At 35.6% G+C, this 27,857-nt stretch overlaps 5 protein-coding genes across 7 annotated transcripts; 1 reads left to right on the forward strand and 4 right to left on the reverse strand.

Annotated features, from left to right (window-relative positions):
- Window positions 1–2,111: 2,111 nt before the first annotated feature.
- Window positions 2,112–3,998, reverse strand: LOC110611109. The gene is made up of 2 exons (XM_021751242.1): window positions 2,291–3,998; window positions 2,112–2,188 (listed from the first exon to the last, which is right to left on the reverse strand). Exons 1-2 carry the CDS (start codon window positions 3,996–3,998, stop codon window positions 2,112–2,114), a joined length of 1,785 nt encoding a protein of 594 aa, XP_021606934.1.
- Window positions 3,999–5,638: 1,640 nt separating this feature from the next.
- Window positions 5,639–7,396, forward strand: LOC110611110. Its single transcript, XM_021751243.1, has 4 exons — window positions 5,639–6,067; window positions 6,164–6,542; window positions 7,134–7,280; window positions 7,383–7,396. The coding sequence occupies exons 1-4, from the start codon at window positions 5,639–5,641 to the stop codon at window positions 7,394–7,396; spliced, it is 969 nt and encodes a 322-aa protein (XP_021606935.1).
- A 487-nt stretch (window positions 7,397–7,883) lies between these two features.
- On the reverse strand, window positions 7,884–14,324 carry LOC122723174 (serine/threonine-protein phosphatase 7 long form homolog). The gene is made up of 2 exons (XM_043954509.1): window positions 14,189–14,324; window positions 7,884–9,648 (listed from the first exon to the last, which is right to left on the reverse strand). Exons 1-2 carry the CDS (start codon window positions 14,322–14,324, stop codon window positions 8,777–8,779), a joined length of 1,008 nt encoding a protein of 335 aa, XP_043810444.1. The 3' UTR covers window positions 7,884–8,776.
- On the reverse strand, window positions 11,995–20,286 carry LOC110610547. Of its 3 annotated transcripts, XR_002487234.2 has the most exons (8): window positions 20,145–20,286; window positions 19,808–19,926; window positions 19,587–19,669; window positions 19,038–19,159; window positions 18,621–18,785; window positions 18,310–18,403; window positions 17,475–17,786; window positions 12,405–14,600 (listed from the first exon to the last, which is right to left on the reverse strand). XR_002487234.2 is itself a non-coding variant. In XM_021750520.2 (7 exons), exons 1-7 carry the CDS (start codon window positions 20,194–20,196, stop codon window positions 14,564–14,566), a joined length of 672 nt encoding a protein of 223 aa, XP_021606212.1. In that variant the 5' UTR covers window positions 20,197–20,286; the 3' UTR covers window positions 11,995–14,563. The 3 variants fall into 3 exon arrangements, 2 of the variants coding, with proteins under 2 accessions (XP_021606212.1, XP_021606211.1); XM_021750520.2 differs by lacking the exon at window positions 17,475–17,786 and having other exon boundaries at window positions 11,995–14,600; XM_021750519.2 differs by lacking the exon at window positions 12,405–14,600 and having other exon boundaries at window positions 17,379–17,786.
- Window positions 20,287–20,981: 695 nt separating this feature from the next.
- LOC110611215 (ATP-dependent zinc metalloprotease FTSH 4, mitochondrial) lies at window positions 20,982–27,652 on the reverse strand. Its single transcript, XM_021751394.1, has 7 exons — window positions 27,309–27,652; window positions 26,296–26,383; window positions 25,833–26,096; window positions 24,762–24,998; window positions 24,525–24,649; window positions 23,610–24,086; window positions 20,982–22,294 (listed from the first exon to the last, which is right to left on the reverse strand). The coding sequence occupies exons 1-7, from the start codon at window positions 27,333–27,335 to the stop codon at window positions 21,362–21,364; spliced, it is 2,151 nt and encodes a 716-aa protein (XP_021607086.1). The 5' UTR covers window positions 27,336–27,652; the 3' UTR covers window positions 20,982–21,361.
- Window positions 27,653–27,857: the final 205 nt, after the last annotated feature.

Consider the following 27,857-nt stretch of genomic DNA (forward strand, 5'->3'; position numbering starts at 1 on the left):
GGACAAGCCGAACATAGGTCTGAGACTATATGGCAACAAAATATAGAAAGTATGGCAATAGGTTGTAGAAGAACGGGTACAGTTTTACATTTGGATGAAATTCCAGATCAAATAATACCTCACCTGCGGCGGTCGGGTTTTTATGGTGTAATCCGGTTAGGTTTTTTTGCATTAGATTGGCATTTAATTACGGCTCTCGTTGAGAGGTGGCGACCAGAGACGCATACATTTATGTTTCCTGAAGGAGAAATGACTATAACCCTTCAAGATGTAGGACTAATAACCGGGTTGCCTGTCAATGGTGCAGCTGTTACAGGCCGATCACGCCACCATTGGCCTTCAGTTTATGAGGTGTTATTAGGTGTCGTTCCACCTAATAATGCCATTAGAGGGTGTTATCTGAAAATAAGCTGGCTTGCTGAGGAATTTAGTCAACTTCTCGATGATGCTGATGAGGAAGTTGTTCATAGGTTTGCAAGAACATACATTATGAGGGTGATTGGATCCATATTTGGTGATACATCTGCGTCGTGGGTGAACTTAATGTTTCTACCTTTGTTAGCCGATCTTAAGGCGCTGGTAGTTATAACTGGGGTGGGGCATGTCTGGCATGGTTGTATAAACAGTTATGTAAGGCGAAAAATCCTGAAGTTATACAGATGTTTGGTCCCTTATTTATAGTTCAGATATGTGCATGGGACCAGATCACAGTAGTATCGTCGGCACTGTCAGACAGAGCACCACATTATGATGTTCCACTAGGCAGCAGGTATGTGATATTATATAATTGTTAAATTTTATTTCAGATTTAATATTTAAATAAATATTTACTAATACAATTTATTGTGCAGGTGGAGTAATGCCAGACATGTTACGGAGGTAGTCACCCACGTACTCGTGGAGCTGCATTATCAGCTTGATAGATTATTACCCGAGCAAGTACTAATATTAATAAATGAACTAATATTATGAACCTACATTAATTATTGCATAACAATTGAATGTTCATTGCAGGTAATTTGGGAGCCGTACACTGATGCCCTGATTCAGTCGCTACCCGAATATTGTCGCCAAGGACGGGACATTTGGAGGGGTGTTGTCCCACTTATCTGCTTCCATATTGTGGAGTGGCATCAGCCGAATCGGGTCATGCGACAGTTTGGGATGCAGCAGCATATTCCTGCTAAACCTCATCAGTCTGCTGCACTACACGATGTTGATTTGCGTAAAAGCGACACGACTTGGGCAGAAGTGCACTCTCATTGGATCGTGCATATTATTCTAGTAGTTAATGCTAACCATAATCGGCAAATAAATCAGCTTTCCACCCATGTGATTCATATTTATATATTTAACTGAATTTTTTACAATATCTATCTACTTGGTGCCCCACCCATACAAGTTTTCTTATTGTGCCCCACTCTGCCACATATTGAGCAATTGACTCTCGAGGTTTCATTTATTTTGTTTGACCTCCAGTCCATCTTATTACGTATTCGAGAAGATCTAGGCCGTCCCTTCTTTCTAATTCTAAAAATGTCAGGCACATGAGAGAGTCCATCTGCTGGAGGCCAATAGTTAGGGTGTCCAAGAGGATGGAAAGTGTACGCGTAACATTGTATGGTACGATCCAATTTATAATACTCAGATACAAACTGTTCGTAGTCAATTGAATGTGACATGCATGCGGCAATTGCATGTGAACATGGTATCCTCATCTCCTAAAATTTGCCACATGTGCATGTTTGATCCATGAGTTTGACCACTTATTTTTGCCTACCATTTGCAGTAATTATTTCGCAAACCATGGTCTGACTGTTGAACCGTCTAACTCTATGTCCATTCGCCTTAATGGCATTAGCACGCAGAGTTTCACTGCAAGACTGACTGAAAACATAGCCCTTACTTTGTTGCTCCAAAAAAGTTGTCCTTCGCGTATCAAAATAATGAACACACTGGAAAAATATTTTCTCAACCATTGCCGTTATAGGCAACGCCCTAAATCCTTTCATCATGCCATTCAGGGATTCAGCCATGTTTGTTGTCATCACGCCATACCTCTATCCACCATCGTGTGATCTTGTCCACTTCTCTAAATTTATCTTAATTGCCTAATCGTATGATTCAGGGTGCACCTCCCGAATATTGTTCATTGCCTCGTAAAACTTTCTTTTCTGATTTTCATTCGCTGATATAAAGGACAAGTTCATAAAAGTAAAATTAGCATAAGTAAGATGTGATGTTAAATTTTAAAAATTATGCATACTTCGTATTGAAACATGAAACATACATGCCTTGCGCAACGCTTCCTTTATTGCTGCATTTTTGAATGTCTTATTATAATTATTCAAAACATGTCTGATGCAGTAACGATGATGACCAGCTGGAGGTTGCCACCAATCTTTCTGCATCGCCTTCAAAATTCCAGCATGTCGATATGAAATTACAAACAAATCTTCTCGGTTTGTCACAAAGATCCTTAAACAATCCATAAACCATGACCAATTGTCCCCGTCCTCCTTATCTACAATGGCAGCTAATGGAAATAGTTGATTATTTCCATCAAGTGCGGTTGCACACAGTATACACTCGGTGTATTTTTCGTATAAGAATGTCCCATCGATTGAGATAACAGGTCGGCAATGTTTAAATCCCTCAATCGATTGCTTAAAAGCCCAAAACATACGGTCAAATACACAACACATCGGATTTAATTGCTCATTTATCCAATGTGGATTATCTTCAATCATGTATACTGTTTCTGGGTTAAAATGATGAAGAGCAGTCATGAATCTACGCAAACGACTGTATGATTCATCCCAACCCCCATAAAGCCTTGCAATTGCCTTCTGCTTAGCTTTCCATGTTTTCTGATAAGACGGCTCATATCCATATTTATCCCGCACTTCAGCTTGTAGGGCAGCAATTTTTATATCGGGCTGCTGTTCAATTAATGCAAAAATGAATGAACAAATAAAATTTTCATCCAATTGGCTATGGTTTTTTGTCACCTGAGGATTCGTACATGTGTGTGGTCCACTGTATCTCGTAATCTTCCATACATCCTCTCCTTCTTTCTTGGATGCTCGAAGCCTCCATGCACACCCACTGTCTTTGTCTTTACACTTTATAGAATAAGTCTTCTCTTTTGTTTCATGATAACAAAATTGATGATGATGTCTTAGATGATATTCTTTTGCAGCCGCAGCCACTGCATCTCTCGAAGAAAATATCATCCCAACTGAAAACTCTTTAGAAAGATCCCAAAAGGAACGACCTTCTGGCCTATCATAAGGATCTACCCTCAGCAAATCGAAGTCTATTTCTGCGTATGGGGGAGGATGAACAACAGGCACAATAGGATTAGGAAATTGTGTGTTGTAATATCGAGACTCACTTCCACGATCCTCCTGACCATTGTCATCATCATCATCCTCAGTAGACATCCATGAATCATTGTCATCGTCATCGTCATCGTCATCTTCGTCCTCATCCTCGTTCTCATTTTCTACTGTATCAGATAAATTAATTGACGGCCCTGCAAGACTATCAGATAAACCATAATCATCAACTACATTTTGCTCTTCACATGGTTCATTATTTGATTCCACAGCAGTTCCAGATGGATCAATATCAGCATCCTCATTTGTAGTATCAACATAACGAAGTATCTTAACATATATTTCAATACCAGGTATACCACCAATTTGATATAAGTAATTAAACATACTAGATATATCATCTTCACCCCATATCTCCATACATTCAAATTTCAAGGATCCATCCACAATTATAGGCTTTCTAAAACTAATTGTCTCTATAAATTCATTATTCCCGGATATTCCAATTACACGAGCAATTTTACCAACCAGTTGATTAAAACTTATCTGTTTACCAATTGGAATAATCTTTGAAAAACCTCCATCATAATTGTAACCATTACAACTATTTATAATATTACCATCCCAATGAATATTAGTATATGCAGGAACCGCCATTTATCTAATAAAAAAAATTAGATTAATAAATAATTTCATCTTAATTTACTATATACTTAAAAAAAATAAAAATTTAGAATATAAAATATTTAAAACTTACTTGTGTTTTTTTTTTGTAGTCGAATCAATAAGAGCAGATACAATAATTTGGAAAAATTTGTAAATGGGAATAAATAATTTATAAAACGCAATTTGTTAAGATATAATGCAGATTTTGAGTAGTTTATAGAGTAATGGACGGAGTAATTTGTAGAGAAATGAAAAAGGAACAGACGAAGGGATTTATAGAGTGGTGTACTATAGAATAATTTTTGGAGGAAGCAGAGAGCAGAGAACTAAAGGGATTTATAGAGTGGTGTATTATAGAATAATTTTTAGAGGAAGCAGAGAGCAGAGAGTAGAGAGCAGAGAGCAGTGTGATCTACGATGGGTGAGCCATGGATAATTTATAGGAGGGGCGGGGAGTAGCTGTTGGCTAGTTCGGCAGTGATGGTGCCGAACTAGCCGTTGGAATTGATGGCCGCAGTGAAAATTGTTGGCTAGTTCGGCACTGATAGTGTCGAACTAGCCGTTGGGATTTATTATCCCCGGTGCCCACGGACCGCACAGTGGTCCAGCAGCTTTAATCACCTCTTCGGCACTTATAGTACCGAAGAGGTGATTGTGTGACTTTTTCGGCACCCAAGGTGCCGAACAAGCCACGCTGGAAGCCACGGGACTGCTCCAGTGGCACTGCTGAGCTTGTTCGTCACTATGAGTGCCGAACAAGCCCCACCAAAAAGGTGTCGAACTCTTATTTATTCGCCACTATTGGTGGAGAACTAGTGGGTTCGGCAGTATGTTCGTTGACACACAGGATCCGAAAATATTTTCGAATCCTGCATGATTTTAAAAATATATTTTAATTTTTGCATGATTTGAAAAATTGCTCTCATCTCTTCGGCACTATAAGTGCCGAAGAGGTGATTAAAGCTGCTAGACCACTGTGCGGTCCGTGGGCATCGGGGATAATAAATCCTAACGGCTAGTTCGGCACTGAAATTTCACTATGGCCATCAATTCCAACGGCTAGTTCGGCACCATCACTGCCGAACTAGCCAACGGCTACTCCCTGCCCCTCCTATAAATTATCCATGGCTCACCCATCGTAGATCACACTGCTCTCTGCTCTCTACTCTCTGCTTCCTCTAAAAATTATTCTATAATACACCACTATATAAATCCCTTTAGTTCTCTGCTCTCTACTCTCTGCTCTCTGCTTCCTCTAAAAATTATTCTATAATACACCACTCTATAAATCCCTTTAGTCTGTTCCTTTTTCATTTCTCTACAAATTACTCCGTCCATTACTCTATAAACTACTCAAAATCTGCATTATATCTCAACAAATTACGTTTTTATAAATTATTTATTCCCCTTTACAAATTTTCCCAAATTATTGTATCTGCTCTTATTGATTCGACTACAAAAAAAGAAACACAGGTAAGTTTTAAATATTTTATATTCTAAATTTTTATTTTTTTTAAGTATATAGTAAATTAAGATGAAATTATTTATTAATCTAATTTTTTTTATCAGATAAATGGCGGTTCCTGCATATGCTAATATTCATTGGGATGGTAATATTATAAATAGTTGTAATGGTTACGATTATGATGGAGGTGTTTTCAAAGATTATTCCAATTGGTAAACAGATAAGTTTTAATCAACTGGTTAGTAAAATTGCTCGTGTAATTGGAATATCCGGGAATAATGAATTTATAGAGACAATTAGTTTTAGAAAGCCTATAATTGTGGATGGATCCTTGAAATTTGAATGTATGGAGATATGGGGTGAAAATGATATATCTAGTATGTTTAATTACTTATATCAAATTGGTGGTATACCTAGTATTGATATATATGTTAAGATACTTCGTTATGTTGATACTACAAATGGGGATGCTGATATTGATCCATCTGGAACTGCTGTGGAATCCAATGATGAACCATGTGAAGAGCAAAATGTAGTTGATGATTATGGTTTATCTGATAGTCTTGCAGGGCCGTCAATTAATTTATCTGATACAGTAGAGAATGAGAACGAGGATGAGGATGAAGATGACGATGATGATGACGATGATTCATGGATGTCTACTGAGGATGATGATGATGACAATGGTCAGGAGGATCGTGGGAGTGAGTCTCGATATTACAACACACAATTTCCTAATCCTATTGTGCCTGTTGTTCATCCTCCCCCATACGCAGAAATAGACTTCGATTTGCTGAGCGTGGATCCTTATGATAGGCTAGAAGGTCGTTCCTTTTGGGATCCTTCTAAAGAGTTTTCAGTTGAGATGATATTTTCTTCGAGAGATGCAGTGGCTGCAAAAGAATATCATCCAAGACATCATCATCAATTTTGTTATCATGAAACAAGAGAGAAGACTTATTCTATAAAGTGTAAAGACAAAGACAGTGGGTGTGTATGGAGGTTTCGAGCATCCAAGAAAGAAGGAGAGGATGTATGGAAGATTACGAGATACAGTGGACCACACACATGTACGAATCCTCAGGTGACAAAAAACCATAGCCAATTGGATGAAAATTTTATTTTTTCATTCATTTTTGCATTAATTGAACAGCAGCCCGATATAAAAATTGCTGCCCTACAAGCTGAAGTGCGGGATAAATATGGATACGAGCCGTCTTATCAGAAAATATGAAAAGCTAAGCAGAAGGCAATTGCAAGGCTTTATGGGGGTTGGGATGAATCATACAGTCATTTGCGTAGATTCATGACTGCTCTTCATCATTTTAACCCATAAACAGTATACATGATTGAAGATAATCCACATTGGATAAATGAGCGATTAAATCCGATGTGTTGTGTATTTGATCGTATGTTTTGGGCTTTTAAGCAATCGATTGAGGGATTTAAACATTGCCGACCTGTTATCTCAATCGATGGGACATTCTTATACGAAAAATACACCAGGTGTATACTGTGTGCAACCGCACTTGATGGAAATAATCAACTATTTCCATTAGCTTTTGCCATTGTAGATAAGGAGGACGGGGACAATTGGTTATGGTTTATGGATTGCTTAAGGATCTTTGTGACAAACTGAGAAGATTTGTGTGTAATTTCAGATCGACATGCTGGAATTTTGAAGGCGATGCAGAAATATTGGTGGCAACCTCCAGCTGGTGATCATCATTACTGCATCAGACATGTTTTGAATAATTATAATAAGACATTCAAAAATGCAGCAATAAAGGAAGCGTTGCGCAAGGCAGGTATGTTTCATGTTTCAATACGAAGTATGCATAATTTTTAAAATTTAATGTCACATCTTACTTATGCTAATTTTACTTTTATGAACTTGTCCTTTATATCAGAGAATGAAAATTAGAAAAGAAAGTTTTACAAGGCAATGAACAATATTCGGGAGGTGCACCCTGAATCATACGATTAGGCAATTAAGATAAATTTAGAGAAGTGGACAAGATCACACGATGGTGGACAGAGGTATGGCGTGATGACAACAAACATGGCTGAATCCCTGAATGGTATGATGAAAGGATTTAGGGCGTTGCCTATAACGGCAATGGTTGAGAAAATATTTTTCCAGTGTATTCATTATTTTGATACGCGGAGGACAACTTTTTTGGAGCAACAAAGTAAGGGCTATGTTTTCAGTCAGTCTTGCAGTAAAACTCTGCGTGCTAATGCCATTAAGGCGAATGGACATAGAGTTAGACGGTTCAACAGTCAGACCATAGTTTGCGAAATAATTACTGCAAAAGGTAGGCAAAAACAAGTGGTCAAACTCATGGATCAAACATGCACATGTGGCAAATTTCAGGAGATGAGGATATCATGTTCACATGCAATTGCCGCATGCATGTCACATTCAATTGACTACGAACAGTTTGTATCTGAGTATTATAAATTGGATCGTACCATACAATGTTACGCGTACACTTTTCATCCTCTTAGACACCCTGACTATTGGCCTCCAGCAGATGGACTTCCTCATATGCCTGACATTTCTAGAATTAGAAAGAAGGAACGGCCTAGATCTTCTCGAATACGTAATGAGATGGATTGGAGGTCAAACAAAATAAATGAAACCTCGAGAGTCCATTGCTCAATATGTGGCAGAGTGGGGCACAATAAGAAAACTTGTATGGGTGGGGCACCAAGTAGATAGATATTGTAAAAAATTCAGTTAAATATATAAATATGAATCACATGGGTGGAAAGTTGATTTATTTGCCGATTATGGTTAGCATTAACTACTAGAATAATATGCGCGATCCAATGAGAGTGCACTTCTGCCCAGCTCGTGTCGCTTTTACGCAAATCAACATCGTGTAGTGCAGCAGACTGATGAGGTTCAGCAGGAATATGCTGCTGCATCTCAAACTGTCGCATGACCCGATTCGGCTGATGCCACTCCACAATATGGAAGCAGATAAGTGAGACAACACCCCTCCAAATATCCCGTCCTTGGTGACAATATTCGGGTAGCGACTGAATCAGGGCATCAGTGTACGACTCCCAAATTACCTGCAATGAACATTCAATTGTTATGCAATAATTAATGTAGGTTCATAATATTAGTTCATTTATTAATATTAGTACTTGCTCGGGTAATAATCTATCAAGCTGATAACGCAGCTTCACGAGTATGTGGTTGACTACCTCCGTAATATGTCTGGCATTACTCCACCTGCACAATAAATTGTATTAGTAAATATTTATTTAAATATTAAATCTGAAATAAAATTTAACAATTATATAATATCACATATCTGCTGCCTAGTGGAACATCATGATGTGGTGCTTTGTCTGACAGTGCCGGCGATACTGCTGTGATCCGGTCCCATGCCCATATCTGAACTATAAATAAGGGACCAAACATCTGTATAACTTCAGGATTTATCGCCTTACATAACTGTCTATACAACCATGCCAGACATGCCCAACCCCAGCTATAACTACCAGCGTCCTCAAGATCGGCTAACAAAGGTAGAAACATTAAGTTCACCCACGACGCAGATGTATCACCAAATATGGATCCAATCACCCTCATAATGTATGTTCTTGCAAACCTATGAACAACTTCCTCATCAGCATCATCGGGAAGTTGACTAAATTCCTCAGCAAGCCAGCTTATTTTCAGATAGCACCCTCTAATGGCATTATTAGGTGGAAAGACACCTAATAACGCCTCACAAACTGAAGGCCAATGGTGGCGTGATCGGCCTGTAACAGCTGCACCATTGACAGGCAACCCGGTTATTAGCCCTACATCCTGAAGGTTTATAGTCATTTCTCCTTCAGGAAATATAAATGTATGCGTCTCTGGTCGCCACCTCTCAACGAGAGCCATAATTAAATGCCAATCTAATGCAAAAAAACCTAACTGGATTACACCATAAAAACCTGACCGCCGCAGGTGAGGTATTATTTGATATGAAATTTCATTTAAATGTAAAATTGTACCCGTTCTTCTACAACCTATTGCCCCACTTTCTATATTTTGTTGCCATATAGCCTCAGACCTATGTTCGGCTTGTCCATATAGCAACGATAGATCATTGGGACCAGGTAAAATATAATCACGTCGGTCACGACGGTTGCGCCTTTCTTCTATATCTAATTATGCAAATTCACACCACAATAAAATGTTATACTAATACACATTCACCAACTGAACAATTTTTAAAATCACTTACAATATTCAAACATCATTTATTCATAGACAAATGTACATAATTTAACACTACAATAACATACATATTCTACACATATTATACCCAAAAATCACAACAAATATAACTACTTCAAAAATACTCTATCTAAAAATCACAACAAATATTCTATTAAAAATCTCAATAAATATTCTATCACACCAATATTTCATCCTAAAATCACAACAAAATTTTATTCATAACTAAGAATAAATTTAATAGTACGTTACAAATTTAAAAATAAAACAATACATAATATTTTTTTAATATTTTAATTTTACAATTAAATAACTATTAAATTTTATTACATTTTTAATTATATTCATTTAGAAATATTAAATTTCATTACATATTAACAATTATTTAAAATAACTTAAACAAAAATTAAAATTATTTCTAATCAATTTACATAATATTATAATACAAAAATTAAAGTTATATTTAAACAATAATAAAAAATCAATCGGATTACATAATTTAAAAATATATATATATATTTAGGGGTGAGTATTCGGTCGGTTCGATTCAAAATCGAACCGAATCGAAATAACCGAAAACTGAATTGAATAACTTTATAAAAACCAAACCAAATCGAATAAGAGGGATAATCGAATCGAACCGAATCGATCTGATTCGATTCGATTCGGTCGGTTCAATCGATTAAACCGATTTTTAACCTTTTCTTTTTTGAAATGGGATTTTTAAGTTCAGTTATCTCGATTTCGAACCGATCTGATTCAGCACACGACAGCGACAGGCGATGGCCGATGCGGCGCCGACGATTGCACGGAAAGAGAGACTAGAGAGCGTCGGAGGAATGAGGCAAGGAGGAGTCAGCGTCGCTGGGTCACGCAGCCAGAGGAATGAGGCAAGGAGGAGTCGCGTCGCTGGGTCACGCAGCCGCAACGTACAAGCTGAGTTACCCAACGATGGTCAATCAATCAATGTCGTCGGGAAGAGAGGAATGAGGCAAGGAGGAGTCGGCGTCACAGGGTCACGCAGCCGGAGGTATGAGGCAAGGAGGTGTCGAGTCGCTGGGTCACGCAGCCGCAACGTACAAGCCGAGTTACCCGACAATGGTCAATCAGTTAATGTCGCCGGAAAGAGAGTGGAGGTTGGACGGTGAAAGCGCTGCTAGAAGTGGTGGATGGATGGAAGCACAGGTGGCGTGGAATCTGGAAGGGGGACGGCGTGAATGCGTGCGTGACTGTGTGTGGAATGTGGCAGACGAGAACGATGAGATGACTTTTAAATCTAGGGCAAACAAAGAAACTGCTGAAAACGACGTAGTATTGGTGATTTCGGTTCGGTTCGATTTAATCGAAATTTTTGAATCTAAAATCGAACCGAACCGAAATCACCGATTTTTTAAAAAATTAAAACCGAACCGAATCGAATAAAAAATAAAACCGAACCAAATTTTCAAAATTAATCAGTTCGGTCGGTTATTTCGGTTTAAACCGAATACTGCTCACCCCTATATATATTTTTTTAAAAATTTTATATTTTTTTCTTTTAAATAATACTTTTTAAAAAAATATTAAATTTTATTTGATATTCAGAAATATTTACAAAAACTGAAACATATAATAAAATTACTATTATATAATTTATTTATTATTATAATATAAAAATAAAATAAATAATAATTTTAAAATAATAAAACATTATTACGGATGAAATTTTTCAAAAATAATATTATTACATTTATAAACAAATTATTTCTTTTTATTTTCTTAATTATTATTTATTTAAAAAATATTAAATTTTATTATATATTAAAAAATATTTACAAAAACTTAAACATTACATAAAATTAATACTATATAATTTATTTATTATTATATTATAAAAATAAAATAATAAAACATTATTACGGATGAAAAATTTTCAATAATAAAATTATTATATTTATAAAAAAAATTATTTCTTTTTATTTTCTTAATTACTATTTATTTTAAAAATTTTTAATTTTATTATATATTAAACAATATTTACAATAACTTAAATATAAAATTAAATTATTATATTTATAACAAAAATTATTATAACTAAAATATTAACTCATTAAAAAAATTAACTTTTTAATTTATTAAATTTAACTATTTTTAAATTTCTAATATTTATATAACAACTTATATTAACAATATTTTTTGCTTTTATTGTTTGCTTTTATTTCTAATAATAATTTCTAATAATTATATAAAAACTTCTATTTTTTTATTAAAATTTAATATTTCATTTTTTGCTTTTATTTTTTATATATTAAGTGAGAAAATTATATATGCATATTTAAAAAAAAAAAGTTTAAAGAAAAACCTGGTGGAAGGAGATTATTTGCGCTGGAGAAGAAGATTTGCGCTGGAGATGAAGGCTTCCGGCAAACTGTGGAGAGAGAGAAGAGAAGGAAGGAAGGAAGCTGCGCAGAGGAGAAGGAGGATAAAAAATTTTGAAGGGGGAAAGAGAAGAAGAAGGAGACTTTGGCTTAAGCCAAGTCTCCTGGCTGTGCATGTGAAGAAACAGTGTCGAACTCTTTTAATGCTTCGTCAGGAATCTCTGACGAAGCATTGACCCACGACTACCAATGTTCGCCACCAAGCATTGACCCACGACTACCAATGTTCGCCACCATTGGTGGCGAACATCAAGTCAGAGACTACCATCTTTAGCTGTAAGTTTCAGACCTTTAAAGAGAGGGGTTGAAACAGATTTGTTTTCTGCCAATCCTGCATCTTGTAGGATGTCTTTGACATATTTCTATATTGGCTCGAGATGGTCTTAGTAACAGATTTGGCTACCTCAATACCAAGAAAGCAGTGTAGATATCCCAGGTCTTTTATAGTGAATTTAGCATTCAGGAATTGCTTTACATTTAGAATATCTTGATCACAAGCTCCAGTGATGTACGTCATCCACATAAACAATAAGGGCTAGAAAACGTTGTTAGGAACCTTTAGTAAATAAGCAGTGATCAAAAGGGGATTGGGTGAACCTATAAGCAATTAGACAAGCAGTAAGTTTTTTATTTCCTTGTCGTCCGGCTTGCTTCAGCCATAGAGATTTCTGTTTAATTTTCACTCTTGTCCTTCTTTAGCCTTAGTGTATCTCTCCGGTGGTTGCATATAACCATCTTCATCAGAATGCCCATGTAATTAGGTATTGTTAATGTCTAATTAATCAGTGGATACGCCATTTAAAACAATAGCAATAATAACAAATATTCTGGCAGTGACTAACTTTAGCCTGAGAAACATCATGAAAATGAATTCCTGATTTTTAGTTGTATCCTTTGGCAACTAACCCTGCCTTGTACTTGTCTATCATTCCATTTAATTAGAATTTTACTCTAAACACCTATTTGGACTCTATAGCCTTATTTCCTGCAGGTAATTGAGCGAGAATCCATGTATTATTTAGTTCAAGGACATGTAATTCAGCCTTCCATAACCTTTACCCAAGTTCTATCCTCTTTAGCCTGTAAATAAGACTTAGGTTCTTTAGTAATTGACACAACAACTATAAAATCTATGTAGGACTTGTGCAAGGTGATGTGTGAAAGGTTAGGACGTAAGAGCAATATAGTCTCATTATGTGGCAATGTGCTTTCAGTACTGGATGCATTATAAGTGCTAACTATAAAGTCTTCCAGCCATCTTGGCTTTGTGTTGATTTGGTGCTTTTCCTGATTGGGGCAGGCTGAATTAGGAGGCCGAGTGAAGATAAGAGTCAATGGGTAGGTCAATTTAAGGTGAAGGATGATCAGTATGAGGTGTAGGATTTTGAGCAGGTGGAATGTGAGATGGAGTGGATCCTAAAGATCAATGTGTATAAAGTGAAATACTTTATTAGTATTAATTTTGCTTTTAGTAAAACAAAGTCTCTACTGTTTTGCCAAAGGGAAAATATCATACTCATAGGCATTATGCTTTACACCAGTAGGTAGATGGGTAAGTTTGGTACTGGACAGATGCCTCAATCTTGAATGCCAAAGTACTGTTTGTAAGTTGCTGACAACTTGATTAACTTTATTATAGCTATATTTAACTTCTTTATCCAATCTGTATAACCCTTCATGCATGCTTCCAGCAGCCACAATCTCATTAGTTATTAGGTCCTAAAAACTGCAGTGAGTGAAAAAAAAAACTAGACAATAATAGAAAATATATTGGCTAGCTTGCTAACAGATAATAAATTGAAATTGAAAATTGGTGTATATAGTGCCTCTATCAAGTGAAGTTTTGGATTTAAAAGGCCAGAATGAGTTACTGATTTGGTATTTCCACATGGGAAGGTGATCATGTTTGTTTTAGTTAATTTTAATGGTTGTAAAAATAGATTCAAGTCATTATACATACGTGTCGAAGCTCCTGTGTCTATTATCCAAATTCCCTTGTCATGATTTACAGTTCTAATAAAGTGAAAAGGAAAAAAAAAAGATTTATCACCTGCATAGTCATTCCAAGCGACAAAGCTTGCTTCATTGATGTTTGCATTCTGATTTTGGCCCTTCATATACTTTAGAATCTCCTCTTGACTATGCAACATGATATTTAGGTCCATAACTAGCCCATCTTGCTTCATTTCTTTCCTGTTCTAAATGTCCAGTGGTATCAGTATCCTGAACCATTGCTCTTGTAATATTTTTCCTTTCGTAATCTTGGAACCACTTTAGGTATCTATGAATTTTGAAGCTGTGTCTCTAGCCTGGTCTCATGTATTGCAATAGGTGCATGTTCTGTTCTCTGTCCTCCTTAGTAATGACCTTCTTCTTGGCCTGATTCTTTCCAGCACCAGTGTCAGCATATGTTTTCTGAGTGACTTCATAGCTGAGTTAAAAGCAGTCTTTGTTTTTTAACCCTTAAAATCATAGAATAAGCTTCGTTAATGCTAGGTAAGGAATCCATCAACAGTATTTGAATCTTAATATTATCATAGCTCTCATTGAGACCTATCAAAAAACTGCATAAACTTATCTTCACCATCATATTCAGTCATTGTTTTAGCAGGACTGCAATTACAAGAGAGTAGGGATCTTAGGCAAGACAACTCATCCCATAGTTGTTTTTTCAGTTTATTATAGAAAACTATAGCAGACATATTAATTTGAGTAAAAGTATTTATCTTCTTTTCCAATTGGAAGAGGAAAGGTCCCACTCTCACCAAACCTCTTTCGGATTTCTTTCCAGAACTGGTGGGCTGAGGTTGCATTGAGAAAGGACTTAGCAAGCTCTTTTGAGAGGCAGTTGAGAATCCATAATATTACCATGTTATCCACTATCAGCCATTTCATATAAGTTGCTAAATCTGCATCCAGAATTTCACATTTTCTATTGATGAAGCATAACTTATCCTTGATCTTGAGTGCAATGACCATGGATCTGCTCCAAGGTAATTAGTACCATCCAATGGCACTGTAAATAGAATCATTCTTGGGTTGCCTAAGTTTTGCAGGTTGAGCATCCTTCATTCTACTAGTTGGTGATTGCAGTACTAGAGAAGGATGAGCTTTTATTGATAGAGGATTTGGCCATTTAGGTAGAAAATAGTTGTTTGGATGGTAAGAAAAAGTTGTTTGAGTGGTAGGAAAAAAAGCAAAATGAGTTGTATCATTGGGTATTGCTCAGATACCATAAGCAAAACGTGAGCTAAGACACGAGATGAAAATATTTCAGAGTAAATTATTCTTCTAGTAACGTACGCTACAAGAAAGTTGTGATTTACCAACGAATTTTACTAATGAATGAAAATCCGTTAGTAATTTTAACGGATTTACTATAGGATTTAAAAATCCGTTGGTAAATCTTAATATAAAAATTTACCAACGAATTTTACTAATAAATGAAAATCCGTTAGTAATTTTAACGGATTTACTAACGGATTTAAAAATCCGTTGGTAAATCTTAATATAAAAAATTTTATGTAAAAATTTATCAACAGATTTGAAATCCGTTGGTAATCTGTTAGTATTACTAACGGATTTTAAAATCCGTAATATATAAAATAATTAACATTGAAAATTATTAACGGACGGATGAAAATTCGTTAGTAATTTTAACGGATTTATTAATAGATTTGAAAATTCCTTGGTAAATCTTAATGTAAAAAATTTTATGTAAAAATTTTACCAATAGATTTCAAATCCGTTAGTAAATCCGTTAATATTACGAACGGATTTCAAAATCCATTAGTAATTTTAGGAGGGAAAAAGTCCGGTTTTTTTTTTTAAATTTACTAACAGATTTGAATTTGTTGGTAAATCCATTAGTATTATTAACGAATTTCAAAATCCGTTAGTAATTTTTGGAGGTAAAAAGCCCGCTTTTTTTAAAAAAAATTTACTAACGGATTTAAATCCGTTAGTAAATCCGTTAGTAATATGCTTTTATAAATATAACACCACATTTTCTCCTTTTGTCATTCATTCATTTTATTATTTTTACTTCTTCCATTTTCTTTCCCTTTCTCTCATTTTCTTTCATTTTCTATTACTTTCTTTCATTTCACTTTCTTATCTCATTTTTTTTCTTCTCATTTTTTTCCTATTATTTTCCTTTCATCTCTTATCCTTTTTTATCTCATTCTCTTCCCTCTTCAATTATTTTCTTTATTTTCCTCCATAATTTTCCTTTCACTTTCTCCATTTTCTTTCCATTATTTTCTTCCCTTTCTTCTCTTATTCTTAATTTTCTCTATAATTATCATTCATATTATTTCCTCTCATATTATTTTTTTTCTATCATTTTCTTTTTCTATTATTTTATTCTCTAATCATTTCCTCTTTTTTTCTCATTTTTCTATCATCTTTTTACTCTACTCTCATTCTTCCTTCTTTTTCATAATTTTTATTTTTCTATAACTTTTTCTTTTCTCTTTCTTTTTTTTATCATTTTCTCTCAATCTACTTTTCTCTTATTTCTACTTTTTATATATTTCTAATAAATATTGGACATAAATTATAAGCTTAGTAATAATAATAATATAATTTTAAATCTTATTGAAGTAATAAAAAATAATATTAATAATAAAATTTATTATTTAATTGAAATAATAATTATTTTAAAAGTATTTAAATTTTCAATAAATTTACTAATGGATGATTTAAAATCGGTTAGTAATTTTTTTTCTCTCAAATTACTAACAAATTTAAAATTCGTAAGTAAATCTGTTAGTATTACTAACGGAAATTCCGTTAGTAAATCCGTTAGTAATACTAACGGACTTCAAAGCCGTTGGTAAAAATTTATCAATGAGCTTTTTAACAACGGATCGTAATCCGTTAGTAATCCGTTGGTAATTCGTTTACCAACGGATTTTTATAGGATTACCAACGGAAAAATCCATTGGTAATCCTAAAATTTTTTATAGTGGTACAGCTGGAATAAAAATATATTTGTATACATTTATATTTTCTAACTAACTAGAAACTTATTTAATTTTCAAATTCGATGATGTTATTTCATCCCAATCTCTTTTATTCCCTTTAATCTTCAAGGTGTTGCATTTAGATATCTCCACACATGTTTTATATTATAGAAAATTAATGAATTTTTTCATAATATAGAGACTAAATAGTAATTTTTTTTTATTTATTTAAATATATATATATATATATGAATTTTTAACTTACATAATATATAAACCTTAATAAAATAGAAAGTTTATTATTTTTATATTGTGCTTGTTAGAGAAATATCATATTCTATTGCCTGTATTTCTTAGCTACTATCTTACCCTATGATTTTCAGGTTCAGAGTGCTTCAACCCTTCTATTGCTGTTTATTCTGCTGCTCAGGTTCATCCAATTATCATATTCTTGATCGAAAAACCTGACCTTCTACGGTTGCCGTCGGCATGCTTTTCACTTGACTGAAATTCTCTCTCAAGAAATCCAGCACTATTGAAGCTAACTCGTCCTGATGTGAAGTATATTCATGATCAGCTCCTTCTATTATTTTTAATTTATGGTTAGATATGAACTTGGCAAATTCCAAGGCATCTTCAACAGGTACGATTTTATCCATCGATCCATGAACTGTTAAAACTCTGAAATTAACAGCATTAGATCAGTACTAGCATATGAAATTGATACTTCCATAGAACAGAACGCAGAAATGAGCAGGGACTTCCATTAACTGTTCAGATATCAGAGTTATTTCACTATCCCAGCTCAATGCAAAGGAAGAGAAAAAGAACAAAGAAAATATCCACTTCTCTTAGTAAAATGACATGTGTACAATGGAGGAGGAAGATCACAAATCTCAAACATGTTTACGAAATTGTCTGCTTGATGACTGATACATGATCAAGATAAATACTAAACATTACAAACATTACCCTCTTTTCGGAATCGAGAATTTTTCGCAAGAATTCAATTCAATTTATTTCTTTTCAATCAATTCTCCTGTTTAGAATAAAAGAATTTAATTCCTTTTTACTTAAAAAATTCATTTTAAAAGAAATTGAAACTATATACGATTTTGTATGGATTCATTAGAATTATTTTCTTACAAAAAGAATTGTTCAAAACGAAGGGTACATGAAAGTGACATAGTTTGCAATTTCTAACCTGCACTCTGGCTGAATTGATAAGCAAGCTGCATGGGTATCGGTAGTTAGACGATCCATCAAACTTTCTTCAGTCACCCGATACTTAAATTTTCCTGCACGAAAGGAAATTTGAATAGATTGCTCAGAATATAAAAAAAACAAATGCATTAACAATAAAAAATATCAAATACTAAGTAATAACATGTGTCCGAATGATAAATATTATAACATCCACGGTTGTCTGCTTTACCATAAACTCAAATGCTTTAACGAAAAAAAGAACTTGGAAAGATGAATTTCACATGCCACAATCAAAATTTTATTCCTTACCCTTTCTATTCTTGACATCAATGAATCCATTTTGCTTGATTCTTTGTAAAAAGTCTTTACCCAAGCGCCCTTTAATGCCTCTCTTCAGATTAAACCGGCCAGAAATATTGACTACTGTATGGACGTCATTGTACTTTGAAGCATACAAAAGCACAACATTCCCTCCTGTAATTAACCTCTTCCTTGTAAATCAGCAGTTTAAAGAAGCCAACAAAAGTTCACGAGACATAATTGTTAAAATTTACTTTCCTAATTCATGATGTTAGTAAGGTGCATTAATGGTTGTTAAATTAAATGTATTAGCTGCAAAACAAAGTGTAAAAAAAGCTTAAAAACTTCTGCAGCCCAACACAGTGCTTAGCTTTTTCTTTCAATTAGCTTTTCTTATATAAACTAAACACGTAACAGTGAGCAGACCTTTACTATGCCCAATAACTGCAACAATCACTCGGTTTTGCTCACGAAAACGTTGGACTACAGCATGTAAATCATCAGCTTCTCTGTAATAGTTTCCATACTGAGATGAACCTTCACTTTCCCTGGAACACAGAGTATAACAACTTTCACGATGCCAGCAGTATTGGAATTCTTGTGAAGTGATTTATGTTGGTCAAAATTCAGTACTTATAGAATCATGCATATTTATGCAGGTTCAAACCTCACCAATTCTCAGAATAGAAGTTGAGGAGCAAAAGCATCCTAGTGCACTACACATCTTGAGACAAGTATAAGGTGCAAAGAGAAGATAATTGCTGAAATACATCTTGTACTCTTTCTTGTTTTTGGAGGATGAAATAAATCTTGTACTAAAACTATTTGAAAAAAAAAAAGACTCTTACGGAGTGAGCCACAATAAAACTGAAAGAATCTATCATTCTATCTACTGTAGCAGTCCCATAAGCTAAAGAATTCAATCCCTGAAAGTACGTTCTCTGCATTTGCAACAAGTAAAAAGAAAAGGCTTACCCATTTCCAGCAAAGTCAAAGCGGAAGGCAGTAATCCCTTCTTTCTCTATAGCAGCAGCAAGGTTCACCATTGGGATCCTTTCCTGTACATGAAGAGAAAGAGGTGAAGGTCCCAACTATGAGGCAAAATTGGATACCCAAAAAAGCCAAAATACATCTATATAAGAAAAACCCAAATAAATACGAATGAGATTCAGGTATTACATATCATAAATTATCACCTTGGAAGATTGAAATCCATGGCACACAACAACAAGCTGCTCAGAACCAGTTTCATGTAATAAACCAACGAGCTTCTCACCATGTTTGTTCTTTACAACAACTCTCTGCAATTGGAGGGCTATAAACAGACAAAAGAAAGGGCGCAAATGATTATAGATAACAAAAGAGGGAAAAATCTAACTCTGAACATAGAGTTAAAAATGTCAGTATCAAATGAGACAGAAAGAGAGAGACTATCAATTCTCTAAAATGGACAAGGCAAGCGCTTTTTCGCCACAGAAAAGATATGGGATATTTGCGTTTCTAATAAAATATCGAACAATCAAGTTAACTGACCTGGTTTCTGAATATGATGTTGAAGGGAGTGACTCGGGCAATTCATCGCCATGGCTTTTCTGTTTGGGTTACGATAGAGCTTCAAAACTCGCTAAATTAAAGGGAAGATGGACTTGGCACTCAATTTCTGGTTTATTTGCCGTTAACCAACCTTTAAAGGGGGTATTAAACGTGCTTTATCTTATAGTAAAAAACTCAAAATAATTCTTTCATCAATTTTTACTTAAAAATATAATAAAAAATTAAATAATTTTTTCGTTTATCATTAAAAATAAAAATCAAATTATCTTTCTTTAATTTTTTTTTTTAAAAAAAAGGAGAGGAGGTAATTTTTCTACTTATAATTCTTCTTTCAAAAAATAACTTATTAATAATTTCAATATTTTTTTTTTAATTGGAATTGTGGAGAGGCGAGAGCCCCATTAGTAAATTCCAATTTTAAGAAGAGCCAACTAGAAACTAATCTAAATTCCCAGGATTTGCAGGCTTTTGAGTTTTTATAGAAACGGGCAATCCCTGAGTACTCTTCTAATTTTAATACTTTTTATAAAATAGTAAAACAATTTAATTTTACAAAATATAAAAAAATTCTAAAAATAAAAATGAATTAGCAAATTTGGGTGGATTAAACATTTGACAACTTATTGTTACTAAGAAAAAAGAAAAAAACAAAACATTTTGCAATAAACTGAAAACTCACAACTTAAGAGAATTAATCAAAGGAATCGTTAATAATCCTATATGATATTATTTATTTTATCATTTTTTAAAAATATCTGGGACAAAAAATTGGCATAGTTATTAGTAGTAGAATAGAACATAATAATCAAGCCAGTATGAGTTGCAGATTCAATTTTCCATTCCACATGAGCACAGAAAAGGTTTCTAATAAATATACAATGTATAATCAGAACAAAACTTGAGAATGTCTTTTATAATTTGTCCCTAACTTCAACATTATTCCAACCGTATGAGTAAAATCCATAAAACTAATAAGGAAAAAAAATGAAATTAAGGAAATAAAAAGGCCATTGGTGTATAGTCCCGTTACTGTCACTAATTCTTACAGCCAGTCAACTCTTAAGACTCGTACAAACACAGAATAGAATTCAATGCCTTGAGCACTTTACTTGAGAGTCCTTGCAAGTCAAATCACTATATGCAGGTTGAAATCAATAATAGGCCAATTCCCAAGCAGCCCTGCAATCCTCTTTCTGCTAAGATCCAACTGGAGCAATGCCTTTAGCTTTGGCTGCTGCGGTTGCTGCGGCAGCAGCTGCTGCTGCTGCTGCGGCTGCAGATGCCGCTGGATTAGGCGTTGATGGAGGCACTGGGTTGGACTGAGAACTGCCCTGTGATGCAACTATCTGCGGATGTTGTTGCTGCTGCTGTTGTTGTGAGTTTACTTGGGCAAGCAGCGCCTTGATTTGACTACCTGAGAGTGTTTCATGTTCAAGCAAAGCATTAGCAAGTGCATGAAGCTCCTTGCTATGGGTGGTGAGGATAGTTTTAGCATTGTTGTAAGCCCTTTCCAGGAAATTCTTCACTTCTTTTTCAATGAGAAGTCTAGTCTCAGTGCTCATGCTCTTCCCATTGTCATCATAATTGTGGGTGACAACCCCAACTTCCTTGCTCATGCCATACTTCGTTACCATTGCTCTTGCAAGACTAGTTGCCTGTTGGAGATCAGAAGATGCCCCTGAGGTAACTTCATTTTCTCCAAAGATGAGCTCCTCTGCAACTCGGCCTCCCATACAAACATCAAGCCGAGCAAGCATCTGCTTGCGGGATATACTTGTCTCATCCTTGTCAGGCAATTGGGCAACCATGCCAAGAGACATACCTCTGGGAACTATTGTTGCCTTGTGAACTGGCAGAGCTCCATCAGTATGAATGGCCACAAGGGCATGACCACCCTCATGAAATGCAGTTAGCCTTCGTGACTCATCAGAAATTACGGCCGACTTGCGTTCGCTTCCCATCATGATCTTGTCCTTTGCGTACTCCAGGTCAGCCATTGTCACTGCCTTAGCACCATCCATTGCAGCTTTGAGAGCTGCAATATTGACCAAGTTTGCAAGATCAGCGCCCGAGAAACCAGGAGTCCCTCTAGCAATGATCATCAAATCAACATCATCTGCCTTCAACACCTGTAATCCCACAATGAATGCTCAGATGTGATTGATGATAACCACCACCACAAAATAGAGATTTCATGATCACCAAAATTAGTGACCATCTTTACTTGTTATAACTCAAGAAGTTGCTACAGTACAGAAATACTATTATCAAATAATAGCAGCAACATGAGAAATATAATTGTGTATGTATGCATACAGTCAGTGTACTTTAACTGCATTTCCAGGAAAATATTAAAATTAATATTCCATAATCTGTTGCCAATAACTCAGGTCATACATTCTTAAGAAAGGTCGTTACTCAGTACTTTGTGCATATCGACTGATCAGCCCTCAACCTTAACCTTCTATGACTACTTTAGAATATGTTGTTTGGAAGAAGTTATGGGCATGAAGGTTCCTGCAAAGGTAAGAAACCTCGCATGGCATGCTTGCCATAATGTTTTGCCTACTGTTGTTTCTTTGTGTAGTAAGAGAGTGGAAGTTAGCACTTGATGCCCAATGTGTCACATGTAGGAGGAAACAATACTTCATGCACTGGTTTCTTGTAGCTTTGCTCATCGGCATTGGGAAGCCTCTCGTCTGGGGTTTGTGTTGGGCCATATTGTTACTTTCTTTGATTGGTTATCTCTCTGTTTCTCTAGGTTCTCTATTGATGACTGCAGTTTTTTCTCTCAATGCTGGAGTATTTGGTTTTCCAGGAAAAAAGAAGATTTGGGATTCTGTAGTTGCCAATCCAACTTGGATTGTTAAACATGCTACTCATTTTCTTGAGAATTGGAGTTTTGCTTAGTTATCAGTTAGGCAGTTGGAACGACGCCCAATTGCAGCGGTATCTCGATGGACTCCATCGGTGGATAGTCTTCTCAAGGTTAATGTGGATATAGCTACTAATGTTCGAGGATCCCATACAGGTATTGGTCTAGTTCGCAGAATCATTTGGGTCAGTTTGTAGCAGCTCGCTCCTTTCTTGTCCCAGATTCCTTTACTGCTAAGGATGTGGTAGTTGAATCGGATGCGGCTACTGTAGTTTCTGCCTTTCAATTGCCACTATCTTCTCTAGTTTCTTCATTTGGCCTTACTATAGCCAATTGTAAATCTCTTCCATCAGAGATTCCTACTGTGTCACTGCAGTTTGTCAGACGGTCTGCAACTAGTGTTGCTCATGTGCTAGCGAGGGCAACTCATTCTTTGTTAGATTCAGGGAGTTGGGTTCAAATCCCTCCTTTTATTAGGGATGCATTGACTTTGAATATCCAGTAATATATTTTCCTTTTCAAAAAAAAAAAAAAGACATTAAGTTTCTTTCCAAGAGGAAAAATAATACCTTCGACATGTGGGACTCCATGATCTGACGCCTCCCTTCAACATCTGGATTAGGAACAACAATGTGACGATCAAACCGTCCAGGTCGCACCAGGGCCTTGTCTAGTGATTCTGGAAAATTTGTTGCTGCAATTACAATAATCCCTTCATTTTGCTTAAAGCCATCCAATTCAACAAGTAATTGATTCAAAGTCATTTTCATGTATTGCTGATCCTTGGGGTTACGGCTGCCCCCTATAGCATCTATTTCATCAATAAATATTATACATGGAGACCGTTTCTTTGCAGCAGAAAAAAGATCCCTCACTCTCCGGGCTCCAACTCCAACAAACATCTCCTCAAACTCACTCCCACTGCACGAGAAAAAAGGAACCCCAGCTTCGCCAGCAATAGCTCTAGCCAACATAGTCTTGCCAGTGCCAGGAGGACCAACAAGTAGAACACCTTTTGGGAGCTTACCACCTAGACGAGTGAAGCGCTTTAACAGGGAAAACAAACAATCATTCAAAGGGGAAAATAAATCTTACCGAGACAAAATTGAATTGAAATGATAAATTTCGTGTTAGACATTTACTCAATTGACATGAAAACTATAGTTCAGACCAGCTAGAAGCAGAAAGCCAAACAATTCAAAAATCTCAGACTTTAATCTAAAATCTAAAAATTGATAATAATGCTTTAATAGCAACAAAAACAATGTTGGGCATGCAGCGGCCAGATCATCCTGCCAATTATTAAAGATCCAAATGAGCAATGACAATGTTATGAACACCAAAAGGTTTACAAGTCTTACAATCTCATGATATTCTTTGTTCAAACAACTAATATCTGAATCACGCATATGCCCGAGAACTGGGGCTTCCACCATTAAATGTAGGAGAGATGATTATTGAGCAAAATGGCACAAGGAGACTACCTTTGGATCTCGAAGATAATGGACAATTTCTTCTAGCTCTGCCTTTGCCTCATCAACACCCTTTACATCACTAAATTTGGTGTTAGATTCCATGCTAGGTTGCACCTCCTCGTGTAAACCAAGTCCTGAAATGTTGAAAATAGCAAATCAGAAGAAAAAAAAATTCTTCCAACCTAAGTTGTATTAGAATCACACATCAAGGCACTCAGAGGCATCATGGAAGTAACAATATAATACCTTTACTGATTCCTCTGTCCTCAATAAGTGCCCCTACACCAGAAATCAACAGAAAGGCCAGAGCAATGGTACGAACGGTACGCCATAGCTGCTCTTTAAAATGCCCTCCTTCTGTGGCCACCATATGAATAGGTGCACTAGCAGTTCCAAGAATGCTATCTTTTGTCACTTTTCCTACATTCTTGAAAGCAGAAAGACCCCCTATACCTTCTTCCTCCCTTGCAGAATTAGCAATACCTACAAATTTCAAATGCAGCTCTTAACTGATAGTTCAAAAGCATCATGAACTATGAGGGACGAGGGGAAGAGAACAAAAGCTGACAATTAAAAAGAATTAGTCAAAACTAACAGGAAGAATTATCTGTAGGTTTCAGTCAGATAAACAAAATAACGCATGTGCAAGCACCCGTGTGTGGCTTTAGCACCCAGCCAGTGATATGTTCCTTAAAAGTTCATTACACATAGACAGAGGCATTACAGTGATTCTACTGCTCTGACTCAAAATCAACTCAAGAAACAAACATTGATTCCCCGTTAGGCGTAGGACAGAAATGAAAAGTCACCATCAATTAGATTTCAGCATTCCTTTCCTAATGAAAAACTATCTGACCTTGAAGGAAATTATAAAATGTCAGAATTCTTCTCTCAACAACAAAACATTTCAATTCAAACCACATAATCACAGCCAGACATAAATTGCCTACAGAAAAGCATGCTCAACATAATTATCCAGGAAAGAGAATATACACTAGGAAAGGAAATATATAAACCATAAGACCAAAGATCCAAGCAAATCGATCACATGAGACCTGCAAGGGACAGTGAATAGGGCTTCAAACTAGGTGAAAACCTAAATACAAGGGAAATTTGGACATAAATGATAAAAAATAACATGTATTGATTATATAGAGAAAGGATATTGATGACTTAAAATTCCTCTTGAAATGTAAAATGTTACCAGCTATAATGAATAATAATAAAATAATGCATGGTCACTATTGCCAATACATATGCAGTTCAACAGAAGTATAGCAGATGTAATTAGAAAAAGAACTGCATTTTCATGCTCACCTCTCTGCAATGTCTTAAGCAACTCACTTTCATCCAGCCTATCAACTCTGACTAATGCCTTGACATATTCAGAAAGCGCTGAAGTGTTACTATGCAACGATGGCTGACTTTCAAATGTTCTTATTACTGCTTCGGGATCATTTCGCCGGTACAGTTCTTTAAGATGTGCAATTTCACTAGCTTCATCTGTATCACGCACCCTGCGAGCTAAATTACCAACATAACTTGACTGAAATCTCCTTCCAGCCTTTAAAAGTCCATTCCCTGCACCAAAAAGAAAGGGAAGATAGAAAAATAAGGAACTAAAATATTTATTTCACACTTAAAGCCTGCCAACACAAAACCCAATAGGGTTGTGAGTGATGTGGCTGCATGCATAACACCCTATAGTCACAATGTGTTGACTAATAAGAACTTAAATTTATAGGCAGATGAATGAAGTAATGATATAAAGATTACGGACCTGCATCAACTCCATGCTTGTAAACAGGAAAGTAACATCTGACAAACAAATTTTTGTATAGTCCTGATTCTGATTGATGCCTTGCAACCTGTTGCAAGACGAACAATAAATTCAAGAAAACCAACAAAGCAAGCACAGTGGTGTTCTCTACATAAAAACTAGCTAGAAGGGGGAGTTTTTCCTTTTCCCGTGCACTAAAAGCACTCTGTTCCACAAAATTAATATTATGTGCGTGTATATGCATGCACAAAAGTTTATTAATTTGCATCAGATGCTAAGCTACCAGTCCTGAAAGCCTGGCCATGGTGCCAAAATCTATTATGGACATACTCAATTCACAACCATCAGAAACAAAAGCACTACTTGAAAGGAAGCAATAATCATCGAAGTGTAACATTTTCATTTCCTTTTGTAGAGTAATTTTAGATAATCAAACACCAACTTTTCTTTCCTTCTCTCTTTATGGTTCTCATCACAAGAAACTCAGAAATTTAGCAAAATAAAAAAGAAAGTTTTAAATCTCTCCATTTCACCACAAATGTTCCAATATACCCATGTATTTATAACGTGAAATTCCCCGAAAGCCTCAATCTGACGCCAAAGACAAATTCTTTCCACGATACCTTTGCTTATACTAGCCCAATTATTCATAGAACAAAAGCATGATACAGAAATTAGAGCCAAAGGTAACTGCTTTCCTTTGTATTACACAAAGAAGGAAATAAAACTAATTACCAATCAAAATTTCATTTCCCATTTCAAGCCTCAAAATGAAATAAAAGACAAAGCTCTGGCACATATTCACGGAGCTTTGCCTCAACATAAATAGCCCCGTTGACTCAAGGTCTATCAAGTATCAAACTCAAGAATCACAGAAAACCCAGGAGGATATTAATAGTTAGGGCTTTTTTGCAAACCCCAAAATATAATTTTTGAAGAAAAATAATAATATACCACCTAAACATAATAGAAACAGTTAACCAAGAAATTCAACATAAGAAGCAGAAATTGACCTGCGTGATTAGGCGCCTCCAAGCCATGACCTGGTTAGGGACCAAGAGGTCTGATCCTCTTTGCGTCGTAAGCTCCTGCTCTCTCTGTGGGTGTCTGAAGATTGGGGGTGTGCTTGGATAGCGAGAAAATGAAGGAAAATGAGGAGATGTGGGTGCGGAGTGTAAGGAGAGAGAGAGAGCGCGTCGGAGGAGGGGGAGAGGAGATAGGCTACGGTGCTGGGTTGTAGGAAGGAAAGACCGAAATGGTTTCGTGGTCGTCTGCCTGGCTCCAGTCTAGCTAGGCTCTTCCCTTCACATCTGATTCGTGTTCATTATCAAATGCCTCTTTTGCCCATGGGTTCCATACGACGATTTTATTTCTTTTTTTCCTTTTTTTGTTAAAAGAGGCTAAATTTGCCTTCCGCTACGTACTAATGGCTAAAAATTTTAAATTTTTTTAGTTCAAATAAATTTATCACACGCTAAGAGTGTGGTTTACTGAATTATAATCCACTCCTTTTAATAATAGGTTATGAGTAAATTTAAAATAAAAAATAAAAATTTAGCATT

The sequence above is a fragment of the Manihot esculenta genome, chromosome 3 (genome assembly GCF_001659605.2).
Source record: "Manihot esculenta cultivar AM560-2 chromosome 3, M.esculenta_v8, whole genome shotgun sequence".
NCBI classification, from domain to species: domain Eukaryota; kingdom Viridiplantae; phylum Streptophyta; class Magnoliopsida; order Malpighiales; family Euphorbiaceae; genus Manihot; species Manihot esculenta.

Bases quoted from the DNA above. Each gene is read 5' to 3' on its own strand.
- LOC110611109 (XM_021751242.1), bottom strand. From the start codon at position 3,998: ATGGCGGTTCCTGCATATACTAATATTCATTGGGATGGTAATATTATA. The intron at 2,189-2,290 runs GTATGTTTCATG...CCTTTATATCAG, and splicing joins GGAAGCGTTGCGCAAGGCAT to CGAATGAAAATCAGAAAAGA.
- LOC110611110 (XM_021751243.1), top strand. From the start codon at position 5,639: ATGGTTACGATTATGATGGAGGTGTTTTCAAAGATTATTCCAATTGGT. The intron at 6,068-6,163 runs GTAGAGAATGAG...GACAATGGTCAG, and splicing joins CAATTAATTTATCTGATACA to GAGGATCGTGGGAGTGAGTC. The intron at 6,543-7,133 runs GTACGAATCCTC...GTGTAATTTCAG, and splicing joins ATACAGTGGACCACACACAT to ATCGACATGCTGGAATTTTG.
- LOC122723174 (XM_043954509.1), bottom strand. From the start codon at position 14,324: ATGAAGCAAGATGGGCTAGTTATGGACCTAAATATCATGTTGCATAGT. The intron at 9,649-14,188 runs GTGATAAATCTT...TTGCATAATTAG, and splicing joins CGCTTGGAATGACTATGCAG to ATATAGAAGAAAGGCGCAAC.
- LOC110610547 (XM_021750519.2), bottom strand. From the start codon at position 20,196: ATGGCGATGAATTGCCCGAGTCACTCCCTTCAACATCATATTCAGAAA. The intron at 19,670-19,807 runs GTGATAATTTAT...CTTCATGTACAG, and splicing joins ATGGATTTCAATCTTCCAAG to GAAAGGATCCCAATGGTGAA. The intron at 18,786-19,037 runs GTCTGCTCACTG...GGTTAATTACAG, and splicing joins AGTTATTGGGCATAGTAAAG to GAGGGAATGTTGTGCTTTTG.
- LOC110611215 (XM_021751394.1), bottom strand. From the start codon at position 27,335: ATGGCTTGGAGGCGCCTAATCACGCAG. The intron at 26,097-26,295 runs GTCCGTAATCTT...TTTTTGGTGCAG, and splicing joins CAAGCATGGAGTTGATGCAG to GGAATGGACTTTTAAAGGCT. The intron at 22,295-23,609 runs GTATTATTTTTC...GTGGGATTACAG, and splicing joins TGGAGTCCCACATGTCGAAG to GTGTTGAAGGCAGATGATGT.